At 36.4% G+C, this 23,947-nt stretch overlaps 1 protein-coding gene across 1 annotated transcript; it reads left to right on the forward strand.

Moving 5' to 3' along the window:
* The first annotated feature begins 13,129 nt into the window (after positions 1 to 13,129).
* On the forward strand, positions 13,130 to 22,417 carry LOC103700554 (furostanol glycoside 26-O-beta-glucosidase-like). The gene is made up of 13 exons (XM_088720139.2): positions 13,130 to 13,449; positions 14,137 to 14,200; positions 15,366 to 15,424; positions 15,537 to 15,612; positions 15,945 to 16,022; positions 16,109 to 16,196; positions 16,352 to 16,601; positions 17,689 to 17,804; positions 18,514 to 18,734; positions 19,343 to 19,374; positions 20,029 to 20,128; positions 21,290 to 21,398; positions 22,105 to 22,417. Exons 1-13 carry the CDS (start codon positions 13,180 to 13,182, stop codon positions 22,271 to 22,273), a joined length of 1,632 nt encoding a protein of 543 aa, XP_088576265.1. The 5' UTR covers positions 13,130 to 13,179; the 3' UTR covers positions 22,274 to 22,417.
* The last annotated feature ends 1,530 nt before the right edge of the window (positions 22,418 to 23,947 follow it).

The raw sequence follows: 23,947 nt of genomic DNA on the forward strand, positions 1-23,947 counted from the left end.
TTTTAGAATCTTCAATGAATGTTTATGCATATAGCTTATATTGATAACTAATGAACTTCATTTTTCCTATATATTTGATATCAAATCAAATCCATTTCCTTAAAGTAAGAGTAAGTAATGGCGAAATGGATGTAATAATTTGACCTTTACAAAGGGAAACACAAGAATGTCTAGGTTAAGTAACATCTTTATACAGCTATGAACATCTATGTGTACAAACAACATAAGGTATCCCAAGCTTGACAGGATTTTAATGCTACACAGCTGATCTCTGCTCTAAAGTATTGAACGCACAGATGAATGAGAATTCATCTAAGGTGATGGCTCATCTTTGAGCTTGAACACTACTTCACGGTCAACAATTGGAAGATGATCGAGTTCGGGTTTGATGAGAAGATCATCAATGCCTTTCTCAGGAAAAAAAAAGTTAACACAGATTAGGAAAAACATAAAACTCATTATTACAAGACAACAAAATGGAATCACATAGACAAATGTTGTATTAGAAACTATGATACATAGGCGTACCGCAGAGAGATAGAGAGAGGAGACTTGATGTTGAATTTTTTTAACGAGAGGAAGCAACTCTGGCTCAAACTGCAACTTCACTACATCTTCAGTATCCTTGACTTCCTGAGCTAGAAGCAAAGTTACAACTCCAGCAATTCTTTGTAAATACATGGCTAAATCTTGAAAAAAAAAAAGAATGCGAAAATAAAAGAACTACTCTGCAGTTACTTGAACTAGTCTCTTGCACATTCTCTGCACATGATAGAGTGGAAAAGAGTTTCTCGATGGAAAGGACGACCGGGGCTCTAGAGCTATCGCGATGGGAGACTGAGGGCAGTTTAGTATATAACTTAATTGTGGAGTTGCTGCCTCTGGAGTTAGCATTATATGTAGAGATAGATATATTTACTCCAATACTTGTTATTTTGGGATTAACCATGATTCCAACAAATATTCTTTACAACAATTACTGAAAACAATGATTGAAAATATGCAAGAAATACAGAGAATTGAGAATACAAGATGAGGATAAGAAGAGCAATCATTTAGTAACACAATATGCAAGGCTCAGATTTAAAAGTTTAGATAAGATGTGGCTGAAATAAGAACTCACACAACTGAGGAAAGCAAGAAAATCATCTTACTAAGAGAAAATTGAAATGTTGCATTGATTCTTTCAAGGGCCATATAGCCCATGATGTGCAAACATGGTCAAGATTTTTTTTTCTTCTGCTCCTTTTTTGTCTTTTTTTGGAATAACAATAGAAGTGCCATGCACCACCAATCATTCAGATGAATGGACTAACTACGTAACTTTTGTTACACAATTGGGAATACACATCCCAAGAATCAAAGAGTCTCCTAATGGAAGAGGGGCACAACCACTCAGCTAACCCTGTTTGCCGACGTACATGCACATATATATGCTGCATGCACATGCATGCAAAATATAATAAGTATATTCAACAATTCATCAAAGTCTATGATTGCTGCCACAGATGCTCTATCCATTTTCTAAACAGCCTAAAATTGAAATTGAAATGCAAACAAAAGATAGTCCAATCGGTGTACTAGTTAACATGCACCATATGCTGATGAAAATGAGGGGCAGTGCAAGGTAATGAACAAAAAAAAAATGGAAGACAATGCTAAATGCCAGTATTTGGTTTTCTGATGACATATTGCAACAATTCTATATTTGTATGTAATGAGTTCACCAGTGTTCTTAAAAAAATATTCTAATTAACTTGCATTTATAGAACCTGGTTGTTTAAAGACAAAGTTCGTATTCAAGAAAGGCCTTGCTACCTAGTTGTGGTAAGCAAGGATAAAGAAAAGCCTATCCCGAAGTATTTGGATCAGGCCTGCAGGCATGCTATGGTCAGGTAATAAACAGTACTAGAATTAAGAAGTGATAAGAAAGGGATAATTACAACCTTCTCCATTTGGGTCTGAGAATCATTGGAAACAATTTAGAAAACTAAACCTTACTTATAGTTTATTGTGTTTCAGATAACCAAGATTATGTCCTCTATTTTCTTTTCTTTCATCCAAATGACAGACAATTGTTAAAATAATCAAATCCACTGCCTGCCTGCATGCACAAAGAAAGAAAAGAAGAAAGGAGAGCGAGAGGAAACATAGAGTGCCTCGTTGACAAAGAAAAGAACTGGATCTGGGTACGTACATAGAGAGTAGGTTTCTGCATGCTTCAAAGGCATTAAGGGAGATTCTACGTATTAACTATCCAATGTGCTGTTTTATCAGCACTTCAATGTTAGGTACGGTAAGTAAAATGGAGAGGAAATAGTGAGGCCACGCAAAGAGACAGTTGAGGGCATGATCAATTGCATGTTTTGCTGGCTAGCTATCACGCAATTAGTGTAAGGATGTAACCTTTAGTCTCAACTTCATAATTATGTGTGTGCCATTTAGCTATCTTGATCACTAGTAGTTGAGATGTGCTGGATATGTGTGAGGACACCCTAGTTCTCTATCTTCTAGCTTTTGCTACCAATGGGTCGTTGCCACCTACGTGAGCAACGGAGTCAGAAACGCGTTTGGTGTCGTAGGGCATTTATGCAAGGCCGGACAAACATGAATCACGATGCCCCATCGTGAATCACGATGAGCACCCATGCAAGATTTGGTATGCATCTCACCACGTGGATTCTTTATTCATCCCAAGTCTTATCTTAACCCAAGTCTGCAACCATTTAGAATATTTTGCAGTTTTAATTCATTTGCTTTTTCTATGATTGCTCCACAGCCAATGGCCGCATGCATACATGGGTGCAATCTATTCCTATCTTATCCCGCTAGAAGACCCATACCTTTGGGCCTCCGTTGTCTGTTCTAATGGAAACTGTTCCCCATGCCGTATGCACTGCACCAATCTTGCATGCAGCCAAGTCAGTCATTTATCATATGGTCATCTCAACGAACTGCAGGGGTTATGATAACAAACATTACAAAAAGTTATTATGGTAACAAGCACTGCAGCAATTTTTGCATACTTTCCATGTAAACCAATATCTGTTTATATAATGAGATCACAATCTTACAGATTGGTGAGAAAAGCATTTAAAAATTTCTGCATCTTTCATACAAGATCATGTAATACATGCCATACAGGAAATAATATCTCTAGTTTCAGACGCAGTATGTTCATGTTGTTTGGGGTTGGACGATTTTTTTTTTTTTTTTTGTTGTTGTTGTTTTTGCATTACTAGACAGTTTGGGATTGAGTAGAATTTGCATGGAGCAAATGGCTCCTATTGATTAATGATCGTCGTCGATGACATAGATAATAAAAATGAAGCATATGACTATTGATGGCATTTTTATACATCAATGAAAAAACCAAACACTCTACTTGTTAATTTTAATGCAGGGGAAGATAGAGGCGAGGAACGATTAGGAAATTTTGCGGGCCAAAGTTGTTTACATTTTAATTTTTATAAGGTTAATCCATGATATATGGAACTTGCGACGCATGTCATGGTGTAATTAGTATTGATGGCTTGTTTACCAAAAAAGGAAAACAAAGTACTACATCATGAAATAATACCTTGAGAACAATGATTCGAAAGCTTGGTTTCTTCGTTTTGGAAAAAATGCGGCCGGTTGCACGTCAAAGTTGCCCCACAGCTAACCTGCTTGCTACGCAATGATTGCGACTTAAATTTGTTTGGTGGCTTATGAATTATTGGCTCTTTAGCCAATAATTCAACTTGTCATTTTCTATCACCATATACCCTGCGAACCCCAACCGGGCTCGTCACCCCGCCCCCTTTCCTAAATTCAGAAAATTAAAAAAATAAAGATTTGATAATTTCAGAAAACATGTTAAAAAATTAAACATATTTACTCAAAAATATCATATGCATGCTGCACAACAAAGAAAATTCAATCAAAAATTCTAAAAAATTAATTTTGATATAGATTTATGTAAAAAAAATCGTATGCATGATGCATAATATAGAAATATCGATCGAAAATTTAAACATCCCCCTACGATCATTCCTATATAGAAAATAAAAAAATCAATATATGCATAACAAGGGAAAAAATCTATTCATATAGACATTCATGTACGCACATACGAGATTAATTCAATCATTCCAATGCAAAAAGAATTGATACAAGTACAAGAAAGAAAAAAATATTATTTGCTAATTCAATCATTACCACCTACCAAAACAAATCGTACATAAATTTCTATTAGTATAAAATTGCACGCAAAAATTTATATTAATATAGAAATTGATAAATGGATGCACGTAAAACAAAAATTTATTATATAGTAATTCATATGCATAAAAAAAGTTTCGTTAAAAAAACACACACAAGAAAAATGTATCATTAAAAAAATTATATTAATATAGAAATCCAACACACGCGTACAAGAAAATGAAAATTTCTATTAATATAGAAATCCACGCAGATATTCCCATTCACAATAAAAAATCGATGCATGCATGCAAAATGAAAAAAAGCAAATTCAATCATTCCCCCATAGAAAAAAATTGCAAATAAAAATTTCTAATAATATAAAATTGCATGCAAAAAATTCTATGAATATAGAAATTTATGAACACACGTAAAAAAAATTGTCATTTAGTGATTCGTACACAAAAAGAAGTTCTACTCGAAAAGAAAAATATGCAAACAAAAATAAAATATAAAAGGAGTAATTTGTATTCATATAGAAATCCATGCACGCATGCATGAAGAAAAAAAAATAAATTTCTATTAACATAGAAATCCATGCATGCATATAAAAAATTTAAACATTTTCATGTGCACAAAATAATTCATGCATGCACAAAAAGGAAAAAGAAAATTGAATCTTAAATTCAAACATTCCAATATAAATGCAAAACGTTTAGTAATATAATAATCAATGCACATACAAAAAAGGAAGGTTTGTTATTTAATGATTAATAAGCACAAATATATTTTATTCAAAAAAATGACATGCAAGAAAAAAAGAATATGAAAGAACAAATTTCTATTATTATAGAAATCCATGCACGATCATAAAAGCAAAATTTGTTATTTAGTGATTCGTACGTATGAAAAAATTTCACTCAAAAAAAAAGCATGCAAAAAAAATGATCGTACTAAACTAGATTCAAATACGAAAAAAATAATTAAAATTAATTTAAAATACATAAAAATTTATTATGTACCAAAAATGAAATTAATTAAAAAAATTTCACTCTTCTGCTCCCCTTTTGTCTCTTTTTAGAATAACAATAGAAGTGTGACCACGAATCATTCAGATGAATGGACTAACTACCTAACTTTTGATACACAATTGGGAATACATATCCCAAGAATCAAAGAGTCTCCTAATGGAAGAGCATGTGCTCTTGTTGGGGTTTTCAAAGCCCGGAAGATACAAAGTACGTATCATGCGACTCATTCCCATTTGAGCGTGGAAACCGAAATTGTTAACATGATCATGTGATGAAGTTTATCGTCATACTCTGGAACCTTAGTGATCTCGTCTTTTCTTCTTTTATTCTAAGTCATTAAATTTTAATCGACAGTGCAAGGTTGAGGGTTTTGTTGGTACGCCCTCTCGATCAAATATAAAACGGGGAGTTAGCAATTAGTGAACAGGATCTGGGTACGTACGTAGTACTAATGCGGCAATAAGAGAAGGTTTCTGCATGCTTCAAAGGCATTAAGGGAGATTCTTCGTATTAAATATCCAATGTGCTGTTCTTATCAGCACTTCAATGTTAGGTACGGTAAGTAAAATTGAGAGGACAAAGTGAGGCCACGCAAAGAGGCAGTTGAGGGCATGATCAATTGCATGTTTTGCAGGCTATCACGCAAGATAAGGATAGAATACCAACAATCAGAAATTTGTCAGATCATTGATATATAATATTAGTCTAAGGATGTAACCTTGGATTGATGAGTCTCAACTTCAAAATTATGTGTCTGTCATTTAGCTAACTTGACCACAAGTAGTTGAGATATGGTGCGTATGTGTGAGGGCACCCTTGTGTCTCTCGTTGTTACGTACGTGAGGAACGGAGTCAGAAACGCGTTTGGTGTCGTAGGGCATTTACGCAAGGCCGGACAAACATGGATCACGATGCCCCGTCGTGAATCACAATGAGCACCCATGCAAGATGTGGTATACATCTCACGTGGATTTTTTTTTTTTTTTTTTGTTGAAACGGCAAATTTTATATAGCTTTAATATGAGTATATTCTGCCAAATTACGAAAAAGTAAAAGGTACAACGAAGTAGGTATGTCTACTCCAGACGTCCAAAGAACCTCTCCTGAGTGCCAGAAAATAGAGGAAGCAATCCAGTTTACTGTCCTGCTCGCCTTCCTGAACATATGCACTGCCTGAAAATCGCCCATCTTCTGAGCCAATCTGCGAGTCTCCCGGATAAGAGGATGACCATCCCCGTATCTATCCACACCCTGGATCCAATCAATCACCATAGATGAATCCCCCTCAAGATACACCCGCTCTGCGCTAAGCACTCGCTTCACATAGAATAAGCCCTCCCAAGCTGCCCGAAGTTCTGCACCAATAACCGTGAGTCCTGGCGAGCGGCGCCCACCAGCTGCTATCATCCTGCCAAGAGAGTCTCTGATCACAAAACCAATCCCTCCGGACCTGCCGTCCACCGATCTGCTACCGTCGAAGTTCACTTTGAGAGTACCAAGTGGTGGGGGCACCCAAGAAACTAGGGCAAACCTAGGCGTTGTACCAGTGGATAGAGTACCCCAGATGTCCCTGGCCATTCCAGAAGAAAACAATGCGGCAGCTGCAGTGACCTCCCTCACATGCAGTATAGCTCTATCCACCACTATTCTCGACAATGACCTCCTGCCCTCAAACAGGCCGGCATTTCTGTCCAACCATATATAATAAGCCAAATATACTCGGAGGATCCCCACCTCAGCAAAGCTAGGACTCCGCATGGAGCCCCTCAGCATGTGAATCAAGTCCTGAGCTGACTCCACTCCACTGAATGGGAAAGAGGTGCAGGTGATCTGCTCTATATCTCCCTGGCCCTGAGGCACTGCAAAAGAACATGATCAATGATCTCCTCGATATTCGTGCATACTCATAGCACGAGGTAATCTGCACCCCTCACTGAGTCAGCAGACTTTTGGTCAGTAGAACACCCCATGCCACCTTCCAGATGAAAAGCGCCACATGTGGGTGAATCTGCATCCTCCAAATCCATCCTCCCTCCATCTGTCGGGCTGGCTCCCTACTGATCAAAGCGTAAAGGTCCTTAGCTCGCACTCGCGACCGCCCTGACGACAGCCATACTAGCCTGTCATGCTCCGTCTGGGATGGGACCGGTAGAGCCAGAACCATCTCTGCCAACTGCTCCTCAAAAACCTCTCAAATCATACCATCCCTCCATCGTCCCCCATCTGGGTCCAACAAATCACTGACCCTATGACCCGCTAGCCTACCCGAGTCTAGCTACCATGGTCGATAGACAGCTGATCGGCTGCTCGGTCACCCGGTAATCCTCCAAAACATCGATGGATCACCCGTCCCCAATGGCTCATCTGATCTCCGGAAGCACCAAAGTAGCTCGGGCACACATCTCCCGCCAGACCGGTGAGTGGTGTCGGCCAGCTCGCACTTTAGGTAGTAATTAAAGCTCCGTTCTTGGCCCTCAACAACAAGGACCATATACTGTCGGGCTCTAGCACAAATCAGCTGCATGTCTAGCTGCAAGCATCTCCTATCTCGCCACTAGTGACTGCACCCCCAAGCCTCCAAACTGGTTCGGCTGACACACGACCTCCCACACCAGCAGGTGGATACCACCTCTACCACTGCTCTTCCCCCAGATAAAGTTTTTAAATAGCTGCTCAAGAGTCCTCAGAAGCGCCACAGGAATAAAAGAATTAGATAAAAAGTATAAAGGGATCGAGGTAAGAATTGACCAAACCAACGTGATCCTACCCATCATAGAGAGTGCATGCATCTGCCATCCCTCCAACCTATGCTTGATGCTCAGCTTAAGGGAGGAATAATCCCTGCTCCGCAGCCGCTGACTAGAAATCGGGATCCCCAGATATCTCAGTGTGCCCTCCTGCTCCCCCACCCCCAAGATCTCCAATATCGAATTCTTCACTGCCGACCTGATCTTCGGACTAAAAAAATAGCTGACTTCGATAGGTTGACTCGCTGATCCGACACTACACAATAGTCTCGGAGAATCCTGCAAATAACCCGAGCGGCCTGTCTAGTCGCCCTGGCTAGCAAAAAAACAATCATCAGCAAAAAGTAAATGAGAAATCGGCATGGCCTCTGCCACTGGCCTATAGACCTCCAACTCCTGAGTGAGTGCAGCATGTCTAAGAGTTCTGAAAAGTGCATCCGCACAAATAATGAAGAGCAAGGGGGAAAGGGGACAGCCTTGGTGCAGCCCTCCAGAGGACTCAAAAAAATGGGACGGTGTGTCGTTCACCAAGATGGCAAAGGAGGGAGCCCTAACACAGCCCATAACCCATCTAATCCATATCTCATGAAAGCCAAACCCCTACAAAAACTGCTGCACAAAGTCTCATCTCACTCTGTCATAGGCCTTCTCCATACCAAGCTTGATCCCCATCAAGCTCCTCCTCATCGGGGCCCTGCGAAAGTCAAACATAAACTTCTGGGCAATTAGCACATTATCAGAGATGCTCTGCCCGCCTATGAAGGCTTCCTGCTCCGGACTGATCAATCTTGGAAGAACATCCCTCAACCTAACTGCAAGTATCTTCGCCGTAGCCTTGTACATGGTCATACACAGGCTAATCGGACGAAAATGGCTCGGCTCAGAAGCATCCTGCGGCTTCGGTATCAAGGTAATGAAGGTTCTCTTCCAGTCGGTAGACATCATAGCCGTGTTGAAAAACTGTTGAATGGCCACCGTCACATCCTGTCCAACTATCATCCAGTATCTCCGGAAAAAACAATGGTGGAAAACCATCTGCCTCCGGAGCCTTGTCCCCCTTAAGGGACCAAACTACCTCCCTAATCTTCCTCTTCGATACCGGCTTGATCAATGCTGCAGTCTCCTCATCTAACACCCCGGCCAAAGAACTCGGTATCTCCGCTGGGCTCCCATCCCCTATCTGCCCCGTCCACCTAGCCCTGAAGAAACCCTCCAAGACCCTCCAGATCATGTCAGGGTCCTCCGACAACTGTCCATCCTTCCCCCTGATGACTCTAATCCAATTTTGGTGCCTCTTGATCAGTGTCGCTTGGTGGAAAAATCTGGTATTTCGATCTCCCTCTAAAATTCACTATAACCTCGACTTCTGTCTCCAAAATATATCCTACTGACTAAGAAGAGGGTTATGCAATGCCAAGAGTGATCTAAGCTCCTCCACCTCCTCATCCGATAACCCTCCCCCCGGGGCCTCCTGGGACTGTAGTCTGGCGATAGCCTCCTCTGAGTCCTCAATCCTCTTGAAGATATTCCCCATCTCCTCACGATTCCACCTCCGCAGCCGTCTCCTCGTCAGCTCCAACCTACGGGATACCCGATGCATAGTATGTCCCCTGACAGGGACACTCCATGCCTCCCTCACCATCTCCCAAGAACGTGGATAACAAAGCCAAAGCTTCTCAAACCTAAACGGGGGCCGAACCGGAATAAGTGCATCAGTGCTCACCAATAATGGACCGTGGTCCATTACGATCCTAAGCAGGTGTTTGACATGATGGTCTGGGAAGCACTGAACCCATCCAGCTGTGACACATGCTTTGTCTAGTCTCTCCCATACTCGGGCCCGTCCCTGCTGATTATTGCACCATGTGAACCTTGGGCCTGAGAAGCTCAGGTCCATAAGCCCATTCGAGAAAATTCTGGAACTCCTTTATCTTCCTTTTATAAGAGAAAAGCTTACCCCCTATCTTCTCCTGGGGATCAACAATATAATTAAAATCACATGCCACCATCATAGGAAAGCCCTGACCGATCATCTGAGACGTCTCCTCCCACAAGATCCTCCTCTCTCTGAAATTGGTACTAGCATACACAGCTGCCATAACCCAAGACCTACGGTACTCTCTGATATCACCATAATCATCTCTTGATTGCACACATTGAAGATATCAAGTTTGCAGCAACTCTGTGCCCAAGTAACAATAATGCCTTCCAACAATTTCTGGGACTCCACCTCATAAAATTCCCACGACCTCGATACCGCCCTCCTAGCCTTCTGAAGGCTTCGCCCGGCTAACCGAGTTTCAAACAAAACACAAATGAATAAGCCCACGTGGATTCTTTATTCATCCCAAGTCTATACCACGTTAGCTTATCTTAACCAGAGTCTGCAACCATTTAGAATATTTTGCAGTTTTAATTCATTTGCTTTTTCTATATTGCTCCACATCCAATGGCCGCATGGGTGCAATCTATTCCTATCTTATCCCGCAAGAAGAACCCCCACATTTGGGCCTTCATACGGTACCGTATGCACCACGTCGCCCTTGCATGCAGCCAAGTCAATCAGTCATCTCAATGAACCGCTACAAAAATGTGATACCGATGTACACGATCACATAACACATGCAATGTGGGGAATGATATCTCCAGTTTCGAACACAGCAGGTTCATGTTGCTTGGGGTTGAACGAACAAGCTTTTTTTATATATTTTTTGCGCTGTTTGGGATTGAGTAGAATCTGCATGGAGCAAAAGGCTCCTATTCAGTAATAAAAGGGAAGCATATGGCTCTTGATGGCATTTTAATACATCAATGGAATAACCAAACACTCTACTTGTTTTAATGCAACCATGCAAGGGAAGATAGAGGCGAGGAAAGTTTTGGAAATTTATACAAGGTTAATCCATGATATATGGAACTTGCGGCGCATGTCGTACGTGGTTTAATTAGTATTGATGAATTGTTAAAAAAAAAAAGAAAAAAAAAAGGTACTACCTTGAGAACAAGTGATGTGAAAGCTTATTAATTAATTCAATGATTTAATTTTTCTTGTACCAAAAAATTGCAAACACACATAAAAATGCATGCAATTCCATGCATTCATAAAAAAGAAAACTAGAATCAAATAGAATTAGAATTTTATGTATGCGATAAAATTAGGTATTTAACATGCAAGAAAATTTTTTATATTCTAAATTCTAATTTTTGAAAGTCATGTTAAAGAAATAATTTTTTTACAATTTACGAACAAAAAAGCACAAATGCACAAAAGATGCACATGAGGAAAAAAAAGTGCATAATAAAATATTTTGCATATATATGAATACATAAATTATATTCACATTAAAATAGATTTTTATGCACACAAAGAAATTCAATCATACTAAAATTAGATTCTTAGCTTGCAATGAATTTCTTTACATACAAATATATTCACTCCGAAAGAATTTGTACGCATAAAAAAATTAATCTAATATTTATGTACCAAAAAGATTTGTTTGCATGGAATTTTATGCACACACAAAAAATAAATTAACTAACTAGGATTCAAATAAAATTAGATTTTTTACGCACACAAGAAAATTCGATCGTACTAAAATTAGGTTTTTAATATGCATAAAAATTATTTATGTGAACATATTTACATACGAAAAAGAATTGCATGCATGCACAAAAAATGCATGCAATTCCATGCATGAATAAAAAAGAAAATTAGATTCAAATAAAATTAGTTTTTTATGCATGCAAGGTAATTAGTTTTGTGGCATACAAGGAATTCTTTTACGAACTAAATTAAGTCTTGTTAAACAAGAAAATGCATAAAAACTGCACATAAGGAAAAAGGAATATTAGATTATCTTTATGCAAAATAAAAAGATTGCATGCGCATATAAAAAAAAATACATACAAGAAAATTCAGTCGTACTAACATTAGATTTTTAGTGGTTCAAAAAAGAAAATTAGTTTGTTAGTGATTCATGCATACCAAATTGTTGTACTCAAAAAAAAAAAAAACATTTATGCACACAAATGGAAAGTAATTTTGCACACATATACGCATCAAAAAACCAAAAAACTACACACTTGCACAAAGAATGCTGGCAAGAAATTTCAGTTATACCAAAATTAGATCTTTGGTGGCACAAAAAAATTAAATTGTATTGAAATAAAAGAAATCCACGTACATACAAAAAAAATAAAGGAATTTTGCACATATTTTATGCACAAAAAAATCTCTCTGTCTTCCCTATACCTATTAAATGGATAGGAGAGAGAAACATCTTCCCTCTCTAGAAATTCACCAAAATTTCGAAGAAAATAAGAGTAAATAATATCCTTCCCTATTGGTTAGAAAAGAAAAGATTGACCATTTTTCGACTAATCAAGATTATTCTCAACTAAAATCAATTAAAAATTATTTCCTCAATTTCTCTCCAGTAAGCTCAAGCTAGCAAGATAAATTATGGATCCCGACACCATGGCCAATGATGCTTCAGTGGCGCCATCCCATGAAACATCAGCAAAAAGATAACGAAGGTTCTTGATCAAATTGTTGTGTGTAGGATTGAATGGAATCGAAATCCACTTTATTTTTCTTTATCTATTGGAAAATTTGTCTATTGATGTTTTCTTTTTAAGTGTTTTACTGCCCATCAGATGAGTCGGTCTGCGAAATTGAAAGCAATGCAAGCTCGATATACAGTGAGAGTAATAGCTTTTTAAGGTATAGTACTTGGTTTATTCCATCTCCTTCTTTTAGCCGTTCTTTTTTTTTCCCAATTTTTAAAATGCTTTCCACCCGCGTGCCTTCTCCAAAGACTTTTTTTTTTTTTACACTAGTTGTTACGACGAATGGGTTGGTCACTCATCCCACCTGTGTTTGGCACGACATAATCATGTCATTAATTTCTCCCGCCAACTATATTTTTATTTTTATTTTTGTACCTCGGCAACTTTTTACGCAATATGCATGAGTACAGCCCAAAGCATCACACAGTAAAAAAAAAAACAAAGGAGACAGAACAGAAGCATGAGTCTCTCAGATAAACTCGTTGGAGTGATGAGCCGCATAGGATGCCACCCAGTCTGCAGCACTATTGCCTCCTTGAAGACATGAGAAGCTCGACAAGGATGATCTCCTATAAATTGGGCCGACCACAAGGGTGAAGGCCATCAAAGCTCAAGCTAGCCTCTTCACTCTCCTCATCAAAGTTGCCAACATGGCTCTTCTTAGCGTGGTGCCCATTGCCACAACTCATGCTGCTCCCCAGCTCCCTAGACTTGGCAGCAAGGGGTTGGCTTCCCTTGAAGGGAAGGCTAGGATGCCTCTTTCTACTAATAAGACCTCTCATTTCCTTAATATCCGTTGCAACCAGGGGGATGCTGCTGTAGTGAATGATGCGGAGGAGACGAAGCCTTCTGTCGACGTTTTGGGGAGGAAGAGCTTCCCTACTGGGTTCACCTTTGGAGCTGCCTCCTCCGCTTATCAGGTCACCCCCACCTTCTAAAACATCCATATTTATTTATTTATTTATTTATTTTTACGTTGTTTAACTTTCAAGGTTCAAAATAACGATCAAAACGATGCTATGAGTACCCACTCAATTCATCGATCTTGATACTTTGATGGGAGGGATTGGTTGGATCCCTGCATGTGAAGCATCAAGCGTTGTTTCAACATCATGTTTGATGATTAACAAAACACCATTACTAAAATTTTAATTTTTAGTTGGGATCCTCTATGGTGCATGTTTTGCGCTGCAGAGTGCTGTACAGTCTCAAATAGCCCCACATCATTCATCTTTGAGATCAATAGCTATCGTTTAATACATGATGCATCGTGTTTGGTTCTAGAATGAACAATTGTTGACATCTCTGAAATGGATGATAAAGTAGCTATCCAAAATTATACAACCATGGAGAAAAAAAATGTCTGTGTTCTAGTTGCTTCATTTATATATTTTCTTTTTCTATTTTCGGATTATATGGTCTTTTTTATTTTTTCTAAAAAAAATAGTTTAAGTTAATTTAATGTACTGATAAAAATAATATATTACATTCAATAAACAATTAAGATATAGTTTAATTATTTGATACTAGCACATAATTCAATTACTTCTTTTTTTATTTATCTTTTTTTTCCCCTGCTAATTCCATTCAACGTAATTCCTTTGCAGATTGAAGGAGGCGTGGATTCGAGGGGGGAAAATATATGGGACACGTTTTGCCGCAAATTCCCAGGTCCCTTTTATGGAGCCCACCATTTTTTTTTTTTTACGGCTCTTCCCACGAGTGACTCAACCCTATTATTTTATCCAAAAAAAGCTATTATTGAAATTTATTAATTCTATATAAATATTCAAAATTTATTGAATATATAGTAGATATGGACCTAAATATGGACTAACCAGCAATATTACCTGAATTTTTTGATTCTGTATAAGCATGCAAAATCTTTTCAGTATATAGCCAATATGAAACTAAATATACGCCCACATGAATCCCTACAAATAATAAGTAGCTTCACCGCTTACCCTGCACGCCATGCACAAGATTTACAAATCACTACTAGTGGTATATAACAATTTAAATAGCATTAGTCTTCAACGTTATTAGTCTAACTCGTTCTCTTTGTCAATATATGAAACATGCATGGTGTCTTCAACTTTATTAGTCTAGTATGTACAAGGGTCTATGTTGTGCATCTGGCCTACTTGGTGCACTGTTGCTACCACCCAACATAATACATCACATCTTTGTGAAGTATGCTGGCCTTTGTATATTATCATGCACTAACATCGCCTTTATGCTATGCTATATCCTAGCATTGTGTCAAGAATAATGGTGGTACAAAGCGGATGGTCATACTAGCTTGACTTCATATTTGTTACGAACCTATTGGATCTTAAAAGACTTTCTCACATAGTTCAGATAGCATTGGATTTGACTCGTGTTTGAACTTAGGAAGCAAGTAACCAGTGATGAGATAGCTAAGTTCCTCTATGCAATAATTCATGTAATAAGGAGGGCATGCAATAATTGCTGATAACTCCTATGATCTAATGGTGCTTCGGAGGAGGACGTCTCGAGGAGCACGCACGTACATGTATAGATGATGGTAGCAAACATGGTTGTTGATCGATCACCAAGTCTCCTAATCATTCATGTAATTTGTACATGGTGTAATTCTTAGATATTTGCTGTCACGTCAACATGTTTGGGTGCATTAAGCCTTAGTTGATGATAAAACTGACTCGACATGAATTCATGAACACAAGTAAACCAAACCAATCATAGTTATGCACCACATAGCAATTTGATTAGCCCACCCAATAGCAAATCAGCTTGTATTTGCATATTATTATTTTTTTTGAATTAAAGATGTCAATCTTTCAATTCGCTACAGCTAAAATTAAAGATAAAAGTAACGGGGATGTAGCAGTGGATTCATACAACCGCTATCAGGTAAAAACACTAAAACACATATCCAAGATTTGTTTTAGTTAAATTTGTTTCCATTCATCATCTTTAGTGTTATGCAAAAGGGAAATTTTGAAGATTTTACGCATCATTGTAGGAAGATGTGAAGTTATTAAAGGATATGGGCATGGATGCCTATAGATTCTCCATCTCTTGGTCAAGGATTTTACCAAGTAAGCTTAATTTAACTCAATGCAGTTTTTTCTCTGTGAGAATTGATCCGCTTTAAAACCCCACTTCATTCCTGTTGAAAAAGAAAAGGCGTAAAGAATGCTCCATAACAGAGTTGATCATAGGCTGGACCTTGAGCCTAGACTACATTCATATTTAGTTGGAATTTAGTCGGGCTTATTTAACATTTGACATTTTTTGTGCCCAAGTCTTGTCAATGATCAGCTTTCCTCCATAATGTCTTTAATACAAATTGCACCTCTCTCTCTCTCTCTCCCCCCCTCCCTCCCTCCCCCTCTCTCTGTCAATGGCATGCAATTTATTCTACTTGCAGAGGGCTCGCTGAAAGGTGGAATCAGCCAAGAAGGAATTCAATACTACAACAATCTCATAAATGAGTTGATAAATAATGGTACATTAGAAGGATATTTTTCTTTTTTTACAGTTTATGGTGTGATTATGAATTTTTGTTATTCAAATATAACTTTATGATTATAGGTATCGAGCCATTTGTGACATTGTTTCATTGGGACGTGCCACAAGCCCTTGAAGATGAGTATGGAGGCTTCTTGGATCGTAGGATTGTGTAAGAATTATAGTCCCGTAATCCACTTACTAGTACAAGTTTTTGCTTTGATTTATTTGGATATGATGTTTCATTTTCTAAACTAATATTCATCATTTACTAGTCACCAATTACTGAAGTAGACATCATAATGATTAATTCTCTTTCATTTACAGTGACGATTTTAAGGACTATGTTCAAATATGTTACTATGAATTTGGAGATAGGGTGAAGCATTGGATCACATTAAATGAGCCATGGACATTTAGCAGCCTTGGCTACGGCCTTGGAACTCATGCTCCAGGTCGATGTTCTAAAATTCTTGGCTGCCCATGTGGTGACTCCACAGTAGAACCATATATTGTTACGCACAATCTTATTTTAGCCCATGCTGAAGCGGCTAGACTCTACAAAGATAAATTCCAGGTAAATAGAAAATTTAAAATACTAAAGTTAAATATTTATTAATCTTACTTTTAAACACACATGGCTAAAACCCTTATTAATATCATTTTTATTAATATTATTCATTCTTGTTACCATTATCATGTCATTGTTTCAATGCTCTCTCTCTCTCTCTCTCTCTCTCTCTCTCTCTATATATATATATATATATATATATATATATATATATATATATATATATATATATATATGTATATATGTATATGTATATGTATGTATGTATGTATATACACACATATATATACATATATGTATGTATGTACATATATCTATACATGTATGTATGTATGTATATACATATATGTATATATATATATCTATATATGTATATGTATATACATATATGTACATATATCTATATGTATATACATGTCTACATGTGTACATGTGTATACATGTGTACATATGTGTTTGTGTGTGAGTGTGTCTATACACATACATACATGTATACATGTATATACATGTATATACATGTATACAGGTATATACATGTAGACATGTATATGTATATATATGCGCTCCCCACCTCCCCACCCCCCACCCAATACACATAATTAGATATGTATATTTAGCATCTATTAGATCCATCATAATTCCTTTTTCAGCCTGCTTTTAGCTTAATAAGTTATATTAACAGAGAATCTTGTTCAAACTACTCCTCACTTAAGAAAAAAAAGAAAAAGAAAATAAAAGGAGTTAGTAAAAGTAGGGTAACAAATGTTTATACATAAGTTTTCTTAACATTGCATTTAGTTGAAAATTAATGTCATCAAAAGTTTAGAAATATTAAGTAGTAGAATACCATGTCCTATATATATAGTTTGACAATAATCTGAGAAAATTCTCCTTCTGCCTTTGACAAATAAAGTACTTTATCATTCATCTAAAATTCATTCACACATAAAGCATCTTACAAATCCAATATTTTGGAAAGTAGTATTCATATTAATAAACATATTATGTGCGTGCAATTTTCACATATAATCAGCTTTTATAGTTGTTCATGTATTAGAAATGTGGCCTTAATCTAATACTAATTATTTTGCAGGCCTCACAACAAGGAGAAGTGGGAATTACTTTGGTGTGTATGTGGTATGAACCATATGATCACTTGCATATGAACGACGAGGCAAAGGCTAGGTCTCTTGATTTCATGCTTGCATGGTAAGTTTATACAAAATATAATTAACATAAAATCAGAATGTTCATATGCATGCAAACAATATATTGTTTATATTAACAATCCTGAGATGTACTCTCATCTTCACCTATTTTAACATTACAGAATTGGCCTATTCATGTCAAAAATTTTATAATGCTCATATCTTGGAGTTTAGATTTTGTACAAATATATTCATAATTTCTTTTTTCTCTAGAAATTATGTTCGGATATTTAAGCTCCTAGGAAAGTGCACATTTGTATCTTCATTGAGGAACTAGCATTCTCATTTTGGGAGCCTCCACGCTAAAATTTTTATATAGAAAAGATGCATAATCATGAGCTCTATTCGAATTCAACTGATCAATTTAACAGAGAGAGAGAGAGAGAGAGAGAGAAGAGAGATACATTTATATCCAAGTCTAATCATTTGTAATCATTATCTTCTCTTCTCAACCAATAGTGATTAATTGAATAGGAACTTATCCTAATATAAGATTAAAAATAGAAATTGTTGTCAACAAAATGTAAAACCAAACTATCTTGAATCAAATACATGTCATGGAACCTGAAAGATAAGAGCTATTCTTTTTAAAGCAAAATCAGTAATCTGGTATAAAAATCTATATATAAAAAATTCTCTTCTCTTATAATATGATACATTTACATCTCAAATTTTTATAATACATTTTATGGTATTTTTGTCCTCATCAGGTATATGGACCCACTAGTTCATGGAGATTATCCTTTCAACATGAGAGCTATAGTACGGGATAGGCTTCCCTACTTCACTAATGAGGAATCAACGATGATTAAGGATTCTTTTGACTTCATTGGTCTCAATTACTATACAGCAAGATATGCACGCTCTCTTTCAATATCACCAAATACTTCACCAATTCTTCATATTCAGGAAGCGTATGCTGAACAATTAGGTAATTTCTATAATCTCATATATGATTTTCGGTTCATATTTGGTAGCAGTAGCAGCATTATAAGTCGACATATTAAATCGATACAACTTTTTTCAAGACATATATGCTACTTATCGATAAACAAATTGTGATGACAACATAATCAATGTAGTTTCTTGTAAAGATAACTCAAAAATTTAAAAATTATTACATTAATTTGGGATCAAGTTGCCTAACTTACCTCAAACTAAAGATATACAATTCTTTCTTCCTAAATGTTGTTAGAAGAGTTTATTAAACTTACATAATCATAAAGTTGCCAAATAAATGTTATAGGAATCAAGATATTTATTTCCATATTATCAAATTTATCTATACATTTCTTCGTAAATAACCAAAAATTTTTACTAGACATTTGCCGGGCCTTCATTTAAATTATGTTCATGGATTGATTGATTAAGCTAGCAGTATAAGAAAAAAGAACAACAAGGAGTAATCTATGATTAGTAACAACAAAGGGATACACCATATTTTAGAATTTAGATTTTGGTTATGATTCTATAGTTTTTATTTTTATGTTTTTTGGTATATTTTAGAATTTGCTAATCTATTGATATATTTCAATGCAGAGACAAAGGATGGAGTTCCAATAGGTGATGAGGTAAAGCCATTATTTTATAGTTTTTATTTTTGAATTAAAAATGTAAAAATTAAGATTCACAAGGTTGTGCTTAATGATCATCAAATATAATTTTAAAGTATTTCTAACTAAAAATACACCAAAAATGATAATATGGTGATAGAAAATGGTAAGTTATAAATATAAAAATCCACATATTACTTAATCACTATTTGAAATCCAAAATGTATCTAAGAATCTATGTACCTTACAATAAACTAATTTTTTATTAATGGGGGCTTGTCCTAGTGGTGACAATCCTCTACTTGGTAACCCCAGTTTCTAGTTTTGATTCTTGAATAGTACATTACTAAAACTCTAGACCTAGGTAACTATAGTATAGTGGGTCCCCCTCTATTACTCTTAAAAATAACAAATGATAGTGAAAATTATAAGGTATCATAATTCATCTTCGATTATTTATCAATGCAAACAAATATACTTGATGAGAAGACTTCAATAAGATTTAACGATATAAAGATGCTAACTTATCAAACATATAGCTAGTGTTTTAACCAAGTAATATTGTAGTTTTCATAATAATATCAACATATTTGATAGGATTGATGTCAATGATGTTCATAAATGACTAACACTGTTAATTATCATGGTATGTTCATTATCGTTTTTTTTCAGTTCCGCACTTGGATATATGTGTACCCTAATGGTTTGAAGGATCTTTTAATGTATATAAAGCAGAGATATGACAACCCGCTAATCTACATCACTGAGAATGGTTAGTATTTATATATTAAAATTCCTATAGCATCGTCAATTATTTTCACTATTATGGGCATATATACATACTTATTAGTTATGATTATACGTACAATGATGCATTTTGATATTTGCTAATAACATTGTGAGTTCTACATTTTCTTTTATTGTGCTTTGTCATTATTATGCAAATTTACTCTTGCATCAATACATAGCTGACATTGATAAAACAAGAGTCTAAAGTCCCTTATTTATTTTTCTTTTTCAATGTGAAGTTAGTGCTTCATGTAAAAATTCATCATTTAAAAATATATTGGATTGAATGTAATCCAAACACAAGGTAAAACAAATAAATTATACATAGATTTAATTGTAATATCATGGTTTCCTATTTCCTTAAGAGAAGAAGATGCATATCTCAATATCATTTTGATGAGTGTGTATTGATAATCCTATTTCTCATAAATATAAAGATAGGTTGGTTTCTCTCATAACATGTATTAATTCTTCTATAAGATAACTATTGTTTCTTCTTGGAAATAAGGAATTCATTTTTATTATTTTTGTGCTATATAATCAAATAATAAGGTTTTGTATCAACATGGATAAAATATATATGACAGTTTAAAGAACCCTTCTTTTGATGTATGGTGTGAAGCTATGAGATACAAAATGATGCAAGAAAACCAAATCCATAGGATTAATTGAGTATTGATTTTCCTTTATCTTCTTCTTATAAATAAAGCATAATAAAAATAAATAATTTAATATTTGAATTACTAGATTATTTGCGCCATTAAAAATATTTATTAAAGAGAACTGATGACATTTAATGTCTTATATAGACTGATGGCATTTAATGTCTTATATAGTAGTTGTTATTTGATATGTGGCAACTAGTAGATTGATAATCAAATAGATCTCTAATTGTAGGAATTTTCAAAACATCATTATATGCTGGGTTTATATTAGTTATGAAATTTCAGATAAAATGCATTCCACTGGATGTGGTTGGCTAAAAAAATCTCACTGAATTTTCTTACCTAGCTAATCATGGCATGCAGCTAGTTGTAGGAAATTCCTACTATTTAGGTTGTAGAGAATTTTATACCTAGCTAGTACAATATTAACGATTTTTATGTAAATGTTACTTTATAATTTGATTAAATGCACTTGACAGGAATTTGTGAGGAGGATAAGCCGGACATGTCATTGAAAGAGGCACTAAATGATAAGCATCGTAGGGACTACCTGCATCTTCATTTGAGTGCAATTAGGCAAGCCATGGGGTAAGTTGTAAATAAAGGTTACATTATAATATTTTAGATGCATGTATAGAATATGCAGAATATCTTATATCATCATAGAGAAAAAAAAAAAAAAAGATGGTCTAAAAGAGGAGATGATGAATCGTGTAATTTATTACATTGAACTCGATATTTTATTGGTCCAAAATTTCAAACAAATTGTTTCTCTTGATAGCTTGAGTAAATTTCAATATTAAAGTTTTAAAATGGAGAATATATGATGCAATGGTGTAATCAATATAAGCAATGCCATAGGTTACTCTGTCATAATGGCTATAATTAGTTATACTTAATTAAAGAGCGATTCACTATGAGCATACATAGTTTCTTAATGATAATACCATATGGAACTTAATATCATGAAATAAATTTTATCCACTCATATAGAATACGAGTTTTTGAAATTCATCTACATATATTCATACCACTAACATGATCAAGACATCAACTATCATTATATTGTGTTTGAAGAAACTTATATGTTTGGTCTAACATGCACTTAAAGATATATCATAATTAATATTTGCATCAATGTAAAATTTCCTCTAGTCCCATTCTTAGTACATTGCACACAAGGTAATCATAGCGGTTCTTAAGTGCTATTTAAACTATCTAACATGACTACAAATTGTTGCTAGTAACTTTTCACCCCAATATCCTTATTATTAGATGACTTTAATTTTTACAGGATGGGAGCAAATGTGAAAGGATACTTCGCATGGTCTCTCACTGATAATTTTGAATGGAAGGAGGGCTATACTCATCGTTTTGGACTTACCTATATTGACTACAAAGACAACCTAAAACGATATCCCAAGATCTCGGCTGAGTGGTTTACCCAGTTTCTTAAATCTTAATTTCAGCATAGAATGGCGAATAAAGCTCCCTTTGTGTGTCGGTAGCATGGTTTGATGGTTTCAAGTTATTAGTTGCAATGTCAATTGTAGTCTCAAATGTAACTTGAATAAGATTCTTATTATCGGTTGACTTATCATGGTTGAAAGTTTATTTTAGAATCTTCATGATGAGTACTACTATATGCATTTAGCTTATATCAATAACTAATGAACTTCACTTTTGCTGGTAGAAAAAGATCATAGATCTAAAAACAGCTATGAAGATCATTTTTAAAGATTTGAATAAACATTCATTGAACATTTCAAAATTTTTGGAACCATAAAACCAAGTGGTTATGCCCAATCTTAATGCTTTCCAAAAAAACTCCAAGCGTAGCGCCAGCACGTGGAGGTAGAGGTCTGATGATACCTTCAATTATCTAGAATAAACTTATGCAATAATGGCTAGTTAGATGAAGACATATAGGAAGAAAGAGGCTTCTCACAAGAAGAGCAAGACAATATTGTTAGAGAGAGCTTGTTTCATCTGTGGGCTGCTAAATCAACCCACTCATTAAATGGATGATGCCAAGGATCAGTAGCCCGTTATTGCCTAATACCTTCTCCAAATAAATGTGAAATATGGTGGAAAAATTGGCTAAACTATAGAGTGCAAGATTTCATTTTTCCTATATATTTGGTATCAAATCAAATCCATTTCCTTCGTCTCGAGATAACGGCCAGTTAAATGTATTAGCTGTATATAAGCTGTATATGAGCTGTATTGATTAGCTATATTAGAGCTGTATACATGAGTTGTATAGCTGTATTGCTTAGCTATATATGAGTTGTATATATGAACTGTATATGAGTTGTACATAGCCATCTTCAACTATGAAAGATGGGCTATGACACTATTTGTGTGTGAATAAAAGAATACATCCTTCTCTCCCTACGTCTCTTGTTCTCCTCGCTCTATGACTCTCTCTCTCTCCTCTCCTTCTGCGTTTACATGGTATCAGAGCCTCCGAGATCCTGGAGACGCCCTCACCCGCTGCCTCTGCCTCCGAGATCCCCTCGCTGCACCTTCTCTTCCGCCGTCAGTGGCTTCCGCTTCCTCAGCTCATCACAGCCGCTCTTTCTCGTAGGGGCGACGGGGCATCTTGAAGATCTTGCTCTCTTAGCTCCCCAGCCGGAGGAGCTCCTTAGCGAAGTCAAGCCGTGCTCGAGCAGGGCCAGCATCCAGGCCACCCGCTCGGGGGTGGGGTCCTCGCTGAGCCCCTCCAGCCTGGGCGACAGCAGCTTGATCGGCCGCGCCTGTTAGTCGAAGTAGGCCACGATCTCCTCCACCACCTCTGTGCTTGCCACTGAAATGGAAGTGCTTGAGGTCGTTGTCGGCACCACCGAGGAGAGAAACAAAGGTGATGTGGACGCCAAGCTCCACCTGAGCAATCCATTCCTTGGGCTCGTCGTCCTCCTCCCACACCACCTCCCACGCCGCCACCTCCCACGTCTGGCAGCGCCTCGAGCCCCATCAGTCGGGCGACAATGCTCGAGAACCAACGCTACCTCTCGCTCCCATCCACCACCTCCGAGGAGTTGGATTGGTTTTCGGAGGCCACTGTCCGAATCTCCCCCGGGCGGAGCTTGCCCCTCGCATCCACGACGACGCGGCTATCAAGGGAGAGCCTCGGT

This window comes from Phoenix dactylifera, chromosome 4 (genome assembly GCF_051530095.1).
Source record: "Phoenix dactylifera cultivar Ajwa chromosome 4, Ajwa_hap1_PhDact_Kaust_v1.1, whole genome shotgun sequence".
Classification (NCBI taxonomy): Eukaryota; Viridiplantae; Streptophyta; class Magnoliopsida; order Arecales; family Arecaceae; genus Phoenix; species Phoenix dactylifera.